Consider the following 9,943-nt stretch of genomic DNA (forward strand, 5'->3'; position numbering starts at 1 on the left):
TGGCAAGAGAAATGTTAGTAGAAGGAGAGAAACAGTGTGTCAGGCATGAGGAGGTAATGTTATGATATGATAATATATGGCTTTCAGTGAAACCAGGTAACTAGTGGAGGTTTTTTTTTGATGAAGTGACTCCTGGTAGAAATAGCAGGATTAATACTGAAGCGTTCAAGGCTGTACACTCTGCTCAGATTCATCCAAATGCTGCAAAAACTGATTCGACAGCGCTTCATGGTGAAATAGATACTGGCTCAAAGCAACCCAAGAGTTTTTTAAAGAAAAGAAATGGGATATTTTTCAATGGTAACCCAATTACTTTTCAACCCTCTTAAATGGGGGGACGGTAAATGCAATACATTTGTTAAACCCCTTGAATGAAAGCTTTAAAAAATAAAATAAATAAAAATCTGACTTCAATCACATCTATATTGTTTGATTTAAAATCACCTGTGGTGGTGTATAGAGGCAAAACTCCAAAAAAAATGCATCTCTATCCAAAAACATACTGACTTAAGTATTAAGGCCACGTTTAACTACACTGAGCATTCAAAATGCTTTTGCATCCAAATTCATTCTCAAATTGGCATTAAATCGTGCACATAAGGCAACAGTATACTGCACCTACAATATTAACAGATTTGAATCCTGACTAACGTTTCAGCTGGGCAAGTAACACTGGTTTCAAAGTGCTGCTGGCTAAGATGGGGACTAGGGATCATCTTCAAAATGAAACACAGAAAAGAGATAGAACAAAAATACGCCCTACCTTCACTCTTACACATTTTTCCAAACCAAAATCACTTCATAAGTCAATCTCATCCTGTCGCCGATACCACAGCATTGCAGCTTCACCTTTAGTGTTTGGCGCTGGGCAGTTTTGTAGCTTTATCCGACTGCAGCTGTCTGCACCTGAAAATGACACACGGCTCATGATGTATGATATACAAGCATCTCCTTTTCACGTTGTAGCGTCAGCCGCGGGTGTCACGCTTGGATGGATTGAATATTTCAGATTTAAAAGGATTAAAAAAGCTTTTTTTTCCCCAGATCTTTATTTATTCAGGGATAGACTGCTCATTTGTCAGCATGCTCCTTCCCTGCTTCGCTTTCCTACATTTCAACTCAGTGATCCTTGGCATCTTTCCAGCTCAACAAGGTCTACTAAATTTGTGGGACATTGCTGCACTAACTCAAACTTGGCAGCAGGTTTTTGTAAGAAGCTTCTGAAAGAAAAAGGTGGAACCTGCTTCATTGCTGGGAGTATTAAACAAAGACAGCAGAGGGAAAATGCATATTTTTGCATTGTTTTAGGGAGTGATTTACTTTGTTTAGACTTCTTTTTTTCTTATTTACTGTAGAAAAGCTGTTTTTTGGGAGAAAAAGAGTAGGAAAATGAGCCCGGATCAAATGAGGGACGTGGATGTGTGCAAAATGTGAAGTTTCCAGGATATTAAACGGTGCAGAAATGAGTCAGACACATGACCGTTCTACACATCAGACGCCCGTCTGTCTCTTTGTTTCTCCTTTTGTGTCCTCTCCTTTCTTTTCGCAGTTGATGGTTTTGCCATTACAAACACACACACGCGCGCACACACGAATGCTCCCTCCCTGGAGAAATATTACTGTATCGTGAAATGCAGAGCAGAGAAGTGTCGTCCATGTGTGCATGCGTGTGTCTATGGAAAAGCTGAGCCTGTCATCTGGTAAAGAAATAATCTTTCAGGAATTATCCTCTCCCAGTTTTCTGTCCTCCCATTCTGCCTCTCAGCAGTTTTTAAACCTTGACTCGCTGTTTGTCTGAGGTTTGTTTATACATGTGTGATTCTGTACATGCAGCTGACTCCTATTGCAGTTAATAATACATAAATCATTGCCTCCTTATCCTTTGCTACTCATGTTCCTTTTTATTTCGCTATGCTAAGCTTCTTTTTTTTACCTGCAGAGTTTGGTGGAGAATGTTTTATCTTGTTTTTCATGTAAGCAAGTAATGAAGGAACTTTTTAGCATTTTCAGCTTGTAGTTGAGGCGATGTTTGCACTGTGTGATGATTTAACTATTAATACGTAAAGGTTAAAAATCAAATGAGACACCTTCACTGCTTTGACATAGCTTCAATGCTTATTTACTGACTTGCAGCTGTCAAAACCGTCCATACATTTTTAGCCGATGCATCCAGTAATTGAAGACTATAACCAACGGGAATTGATCTCCTCTCGATTTAACAACTGGAGAGCAACCCAGGTCGGTTCAGACGTTTGTGGTATAGATTTGTTGACAGTGTGGGTGTGGATGGAGGGCATCTGTGTCTGCTGTGAAAGATGAAGCATGTGGACGTTGTAGAAGAAGTGGATAAAAGTATCCTCTTTTTCCTCCACTGAAATTACCAGGAATGCCTACAGTCTATTATTTAACCACAAGGCCACTGCTAATTGTTTCAGTGTGTGTGTGTGTGTGTGTGTGTGTGTGTGTGTGTGTGTGTGTGTGTGTGTGTGTGTGTGTGTGTGTGTGTGTGTGTGTGTGTGTCTTAAAACACCAGCGGTTGGGAAAAATGAACAACGTGACGTGTCCTGCTCTACTTGATATGGCACAGATGCTGCAACAGGCCTGAGTGGTGCGATTCTGTACTCCCGTGACCCAAGACCATGAGGAAATAACTAAACAGTTTCACTGGCATCAGACGAGCTCAGGAACAGAGGCATAACTAATTTGTTTAGTCCCAAAAAGCCTCTATTAGCATTTAAAGCCTTGCGTTTTTATATATTTCAATTATGTCACAACATAAGAATTAAACGTTTCTATATACAGCACTCTATGTTCCATTTACTGACAGATTCTTGTGCAAAAGCAACCAGTCCTTAAATGTAAAAATCCATGTGGGTGAAGGCATTTCCAGCAGAGCTCTCTTCTGCCAGGAATGCCTTGCTCTCACACTCACACCTGAAAGTTCCTCAGTATAACTGCAGGGTGATCTGTTTGACACTGAGCAGCTCCGCTAAAGCATCTGGGGCTCTTTCAATGTATCTGCCCAGATTTATCCTACTGACTCACTGATCCATCCAACAGCCTTCTGGGAGAACAGACACAGTTTAGTCCAGCGAGTTCAAAATAACACTTTTTGGGCTCGTCCTTTCATCTGAGAGAATATTTCACATTTAAAAAAAGGGGATCCTAGTGAAGGTGAAGTAACTGTTTAATTGTTTTTAAGTGTTTCAAGCCAAACAACTACTGGATTCCATTCCATGATTTAGTGTCCATATATTTATGGTCCCCAGAAGTCTTGGCTTATCCCTGGAAGGTCAAAGTTCACAGGTTCAACCGCATGAACTGTGCTGACTTTGGCAATCCCTTTGTTTGTCGTGAGCTTCACATCTGTGATTTTTAAGTGAAACAAACTCAGACTGGAATGGAATTTGGTGCAGACACTCATGTTCACAAAAGTAAGATTTCTGTCTTTCTTTCATTGTGCTCGTGTGCAAGCATCAACACTGGCACTGCATTTAGCTTCAGCTGGCATTTGCATTTGTTTATTAGGAATTTGGTGAAAATTTTACCTGCTGAGGGGAGATGTGAGCTTCTTGCAGTCTATTAAAATTCATGTCACGTGTTCTTTTCCGTATGGAAAAAAGAGCCCAAAGTGTGTAATACATATAAGACATATAAGGTTTAGTGGACACAGAAGAACATCAGATCAAGAACATCTACCGGGCTGTTAAAAAATGAATTAGTGGTTAAAATGAAATGGAGAGGTTTTGGAGCTGGAAGGTACAGTTCAGCTGCTTGGAATCCAGAATCTGAGAATGTATCAGAGCCAGTAATGATATGTGGCAAGCGGCTCGGAGTCAAGGAGGTAGAAAGTAAGCTGTGACCTAGGGGGCGGCACATATTAAATCAAGAGCTCTGTATGTTCCATTAGACGTCTTGGACACACTGTGTTTAGATTAATGTGAAGAGGGGGGATTGGGAGTGCAGGGCTATGGAAAGGAGAGGTTTTGTCTGTTCTGTCAATTACAATTCTGGAATCTGTCTCTGGGGCGGGGCTATAAGGCCAGGGGGCGGGGCTAATCAGGCTCCATGATTGAATAAACAGAAGTTTGGGGTGAAAACTGGGGTTCTGGAGAAAAGATTGCTGATCTGGTTGCTCAAATAGCTAAACCTGAGGAGAAGAAGGAGAGGGGGGGAAAGCAAAAGAATTCAAAGAAAAATAAAGGAGAGACACGGGGAATGAAAGAATAATAAGGAAAGGGAGAAACAGCTGAGTGTTGGGGTAGTCCAAGAAAAGCAGGAGAAGTGGGGAGACAGGAGCAGGATGAGGGATGTTGAAAAGGAGGAAAGGGAGGTGGGGAACAAGATCGAAAGGCTCTTTAGGTTCTCCAGGATCCTGAGGTTTTATGTTTGTTCTCCCCCAAGTTCCAGTGGTTGTTACATAACTGGAAAAGACTGCTGAATAGTAAGATTGTGTATGGTCTGCCTGCCAACACAATCACAGCACAGCCAGCCGACTCATCTGCTGTACACTGGGAAAACACGAGCTTGGATGTGTGGCTTGGATTAGCCACACAATGTGTAGCTAATAAGTTCAACTTTGAATGCAGTGTGACTTTTCCATCCCATCATCCTTTGTTAAGATGCTACAGAGGTGAAATCATGCTTTCATGTTTAAATTTGTATCAAAAAGCCTTTTTACGCCAGACCAAGAGGAAAGTTGGAGAGTGAAGCAATGACATAAAGCTGCTTGTAATTGACATGTGGCAGGTCAAGCTTCCCACAAAGAAACACGATGAGCATCCATACAGTGTTTTAGCTTTCAGCAGTTCAACAGTCTTGTGCATGGTGGACTTTCAGCTGATAGCTGTTTGTGCCCATCAGCAGCCTTCCCTTCAGTACCTGAATCTTCAAATTGCAGCTGTCGGCTTCATTTAGTGTTCTTTGGCTTTGCTCTTTACATAAACTCATGGAAAAATAGAAAGATCATATTTTTCTTTGGAAAAATTCCATCTCAGTGTTTGACTTTGCTTCCAGACATGCCACTCATCACGTCCAGATCATGTGACGGGAGGTACCCCCTCAAGTCACTCCTGCTCCCCAGTTACTGAGAGGTCAAGCTGATGCACATCTGGCATTTCCTGTTTCCTCTCCTCCATATGCCCCCGAGTGGCAACCACACACACATACACCCGTACATACACACAAAATCACACACACAAGGACACCTACTCATTCTCTTAAACATCTGTGCACATTCAAAGTTATTTTATAACAGCAATGAACCCAACAAACAGTCCAACAGGTAGACCTCTGTTCCACACTCAAATGTTTCCATTGGACTGTAAAGTCTTCCAGCTGGTATGGACTTGGTAGAAAGACGGGGGAAAGACAGGAGGGAGGGAAATGGAAGAAAATGAGAAAAGAGTAAAAAAGAAAATAGAAGCGAAGAGAGAAATGAAAAAGATGATGACAGACTGAGAGGAAGAAAATCTGGCAGGTGGGGGAAAGAGTCAGAAGAAGAGGGACAAATTCTGCATCTCACAATGCTGGAGACACTTTCCATCCTGTGGATGTAGTGCAGGGCTTAAAGGCTGTGTGAGACTGCATACGTGTGTCCAAAGCCATTGGCAAGATGGGGGACAGAATGGTGCCGTATGGTTTTCATAACACACTCTGAGGGTTTTCAATACCAACCCTGCTCCCCACCTCCCAAGCCCCACTAACCCATCATCCCCTCAACTATTCCCTCATAGTCTCACATACTTTACCAGCCCCCTCTGCTTTTTCCTCTACGTAGCCTCTCCGCCTTTACACCCCAACCCCCCACCCCCATCTTTCTCTTCTCCTAAGGTTCTCTCAGAACTTTGCAGAGGCTTGAAAGCCTGAGCAGGATCAGATGCAGTGCAGGATTTCTGTCCCAGAAATTCACCTAAATTCATACAAGGATCAACTTTATCTATTTTGGACTTAGCTCAAGGATAGATGGACCCATTCAATCATTTTTTTTAAATTCTGGACTCTACTGGTAACTCACTGGACTGTTTTTTGGACTCTACTGGACTAAATTGGACATTCTGGGGTTAATTCTATCGGACTTTCAGTTCAATCTATTTTGTAGTAAGCTCTTATAAAATCTGAGGCAGCAGGATTGGCAGTTTGAATGGATTTATTTTACACTGCAGTTCCTTAATTTTTGAAGAATCTGCCCATCCCAGATAAAATAAGGCAAAGAAAAATAGCTTCAAATAGCTCCTTTAGACCAAATTATGTATTTATTTCTTTTAAAAAAAGTTAAGTCTGGAGTGGAAAGCGGTAATTTGTAAAACTAACAATAGAAGCTCAGTTTGGCTCAGGTGAGTTTCAATAACAGGGCAGAAAAGAAACCAGCTGCATTACTGGAGTATTTATTTTGACAGTAAGGTTGGCTGTCTCATTTAGATGTTGGTGTAGTTTAAACTTCATGTCTTGGAGGATGCAAACAATCATCAGAAGCAGCAGCAGTTGCAGCAGGATGAGTCTTCTGTGCGTGCTGTGGCTGCTGACGGTCTGTCTGGCTCCTGGAAGCCGAGCTCAGAGGCTGAGGGAAGCAGAGAGGGAGAAGCCAGCAGAGAAAGTTCCGCTTATGGAGAGCGATGGAGTCTGTTACCAAGAAGGATGTTACGCTGTCTTCCTCCAGAAGAAGACGTTCAGGGAGGCTGGGCGCAGCTGCCGGGAGCGCGGAGGGACCTTGGCGACGATTTATAACCAAGAAGCTGCGGCTGTCGTCCACGAGCTGCTGTCAGCCATCGAGACACAGGGATCTGAGTCAAAGCTTTACCTCTGGATTGGGTTGCACAGACCTCCACGTCAGTGTTCATCCACCCGACCGCTCAGAGGATTCGTCTGGGTCACAGGCAAAGTCTCATCTTTTTTGAAATTTGAGCTTTCGCTCTTTATAACATTGACATCCATTCACCATTTTAATAGTGTTTGAATAGACTTTGATGTTGATATGTTTAGTTTTTTTTTAAATTATAACCTACAGGTGTCACGCTATATGTTCCTCTATAATCTCTCTGTCAGACTTTGATACCTCGGCCAGTCTGGCTGGACGGTATTTAGATGAACTACTTTTGTTTCACAGACACAGCTGGTGCAGTAGACAATGTGGAATCCATTTTTTTGACCTCACTGCTACCCCTCAGTCTGATTTAGTCATTATGGAAACCTCACCCACTTAAAAAACAAACGCTTTTTATCATCACTCAAAGTGTCTGCTTTGTTCTTCTGTTGCAAATCAAATCCAAAGAGAAATGCAACCGTTTTTATTATTCTTCAGTCATAATTTAAAGGACAAAGCCATGTTTGCTCTCTTTTCCATATAGTGGTAACTAGATACTAAGACTTCACCCCCGTTAAGGTAACTGCAGATGCAGACTTTTCTGCCTAGTTTGTTGCAAACAGTTTATTTACTGTGGAGGAACTGGCCATGAATGTTGTAAATGTACATATGTGTGCACTCAGATGTTTCCATATGATACAGTTAACCTTGGATTCAGTGTTTACGGTTGTGCTAGGTTGTACCACTGCAGCACATTCCTGAGAGAGTAAACAAACTCCTTAAATATATATTGCAGGCATTTCTGCAGCCTGCTTGTTAACAGAACAGCTTAGAGGCAAACCTCCCCATCATTTTGTTGGGCCCACCCCCCACCTCCACTCTTGTGGGGGGTAGAATACAACATTATTTTGCTGTGGCGTTGTTGTTTTTTTAAGTGCCTGTGAGTCAGACTTTGTTTTGACTTTGGCGACTCCTAGGGGCAAATTTAAAACACACAAACACACACACATATACACATTTGAATGCAATTAATGACTGCACAGAACATTTTCCAAATATGACAATATCAGCACATGTAGACTGTAAATATGGGATCTTTATTTATGATAAAGGTCATCCTTTAAATGTGTCAAGTAGCTCTCAAAACTCAAATACACAGTAAACTTGCATATTTTATTTTATTTTTTTAATCTTTGTCTTTGTGTTTTACAACAGGAGACCAGAATGTCCAGTTCACCGACTGGCTCAAAGAATACTCCCCATCAACTTGTGGAGTCTATCGCTGCGTTTCCATGATTGTTCACACATCTGAGAGCGGGCGTGAGAGCGAAGAAAACTTCCAGTGGCTTGACGGCTCCTGCTCGGTTCCACTGAATGGCTATGTTTGCCAGTACAACTACAAAGGCATGTGCCCACCTCTTGAAGATGAGGGTAGAGGTCCACCTGTTTACACCACCCCATTTTACCTTGTCAGCAGTCTGCTGACTCATGTGCCATTTGGGTCTGTGGCCACCGTGCAATGCCCTGCAGACGGCGCAAATCCGGATCCTACTGAGATGACCACTCTGTGCATCCAGAGAGACGACGAAACAGTGGGCTGGTCCACCGATTCTCCACTTTGTCCACCCATTGAGGAACCACAGAGCCAAGACTGGTGTAGCAAGAACCACGGATGTGAGCAGCACTGCCAGAACACAGACACAGATTACTACTGTTACTGCTCTGAGGGCTTCACAGTAGATAAGGATGGATACAGCTGCAAGCCTGACACGCTGAGCCAAACCAACCCACCTGAGCTATCTGACTCTGCAGGTCCCACCGACTTGCCTCACATCAACCCGGCCTGTGTGGAGATGGGGTGTGAGTATAACTGCATGGAGACCCAACGGGGTCTTCGGTGCACATGCCCCCCAGGCTATCAAATGGCTCCAGATGGCCGCAGGTGTTCCGATGTAGATGAATGTCAGCAAGGACCGTGTCCCCAGCTCTGTGTCAACATCCCAGGTACCTTCCACTGCACCTGCCTTTCAGGGTATCAGCCAGACGACGAGGGCGAGTGTGTGGATGTGGATGAATGCCTCGATGATGGCAGCTGTGAGGGTGTGTGTGAAAACACAGTGGGGTCCTTCAGGTGCGTGTGTGGTGCTGGCTATGAGGTGGGCAGCGAAGGAGAGTGTGTAGATATAGATGAGTGTGCAAGGGGGTCGTCCTGCCAACAGCACTGTCTCAACCTCATCGGAGATTACGAGTGTTTCTGCGACAATGGCTACGACCTGCAGTTAGACAGACACACCTGCCAGCCTTCGCTTGAAGACGAAGAGTATTCTACTCTGACCCCCGACCCGGGTAACTCTGTTCATGTAGCCATCTTTGACCATGATATTCCCTGGTCCTCTTCATTCACTCCTGACCCAAACTTTGAAGTTGACACCAACTTTGATGCTGACTGGGTGACAGAGGCCCCTGAAGGACTTCCCCCCGATGGGTCTCACAGGTCAGGAAATCACCTAAACCAGTGGGACACCCTGTCACCCAGGGGATATCAGACATCCCCATCCCCGACGCAAAAAGGCAACATAGACAATGAAATTAATAATGGCGTGGATGCTGATGCAGGAAGTAGAGACTCTGGTCCAGGTGTGGCAGAGGACACTGCAAATGGTTCAAATTCAGAGGAAGCTAACATGGATGGTGCAGAAGAAGCTAGCGTCAAAGCTACGGTAGAAGCAGAGTCTGCTGAAGGTCAACGGAAGCACGACAAGAGCTGGCTGCTCGTGGCCCTCCTGGTGCCCCTGTGTGTGTTCCTGGTAGTAATGCTAGCTCTGGGGATTGTTTACTGCACCAGCTGTGCTGTGGACAAGAGCCTTCGCTTTTCAGACTGCTATCGCTGGATACTCCCCACAACACCTCCTGAGAGGAGGGAAGTGAAAACCCAAGCATGAAACCAAAAATAATCAAACACGCACGGATGTCCTTAAAATGCAAATGTCTGTTAAGATTTGTCTAAAACTGCTATCCACTCATCAAGAAAACTTTTCATTTTTGTCCTCTTGCACAGCTTTTGTAAATAATGTAGTCTGCCATCATTTTTTGTTTTGTTTTGTTTTTGTTTGTTTGTTTTTTTTAGAATTCAATAAAAAC

General features: G+C 43.5%; 1 protein-coding gene across 1 annotated transcript; it reads left to right on the top strand.

Moving 5' to 3' along the window:
- Positions 1–5,824: 5,824 nt before the first annotated feature.
- Positions 5,825–9,935, top strand: LOC308386831 (uncharacterized protein). The gene is made up of 2 exons (XM_080866637.1): positions 5,825–6,875; positions 8,018–9,935. Exons 1-2 carry the CDS (start codon positions 6,443–6,445, stop codon positions 9,742–9,744), a joined length of 2,160 nt encoding a protein of 719 aa, XP_080722763.1. The 5' UTR covers positions 5,825–6,442; the 3' UTR covers positions 9,745–9,935.
- The last annotated feature ends 8 nt before the right edge of the window (positions 9,936–9,943 follow it).

This window comes from Rhamphochromis sp. 'chilingali' (assembly GCF_963969265.1).
Source record: "Rhamphochromis sp. 'chilingali' genome assembly, chromosome: 19".
Classification (NCBI taxonomy): Eukaryota; Metazoa; Chordata; class Actinopteri; order Cichliformes; family Cichlidae; genus Rhamphochromis; species Rhamphochromis sp. 'chilingali'.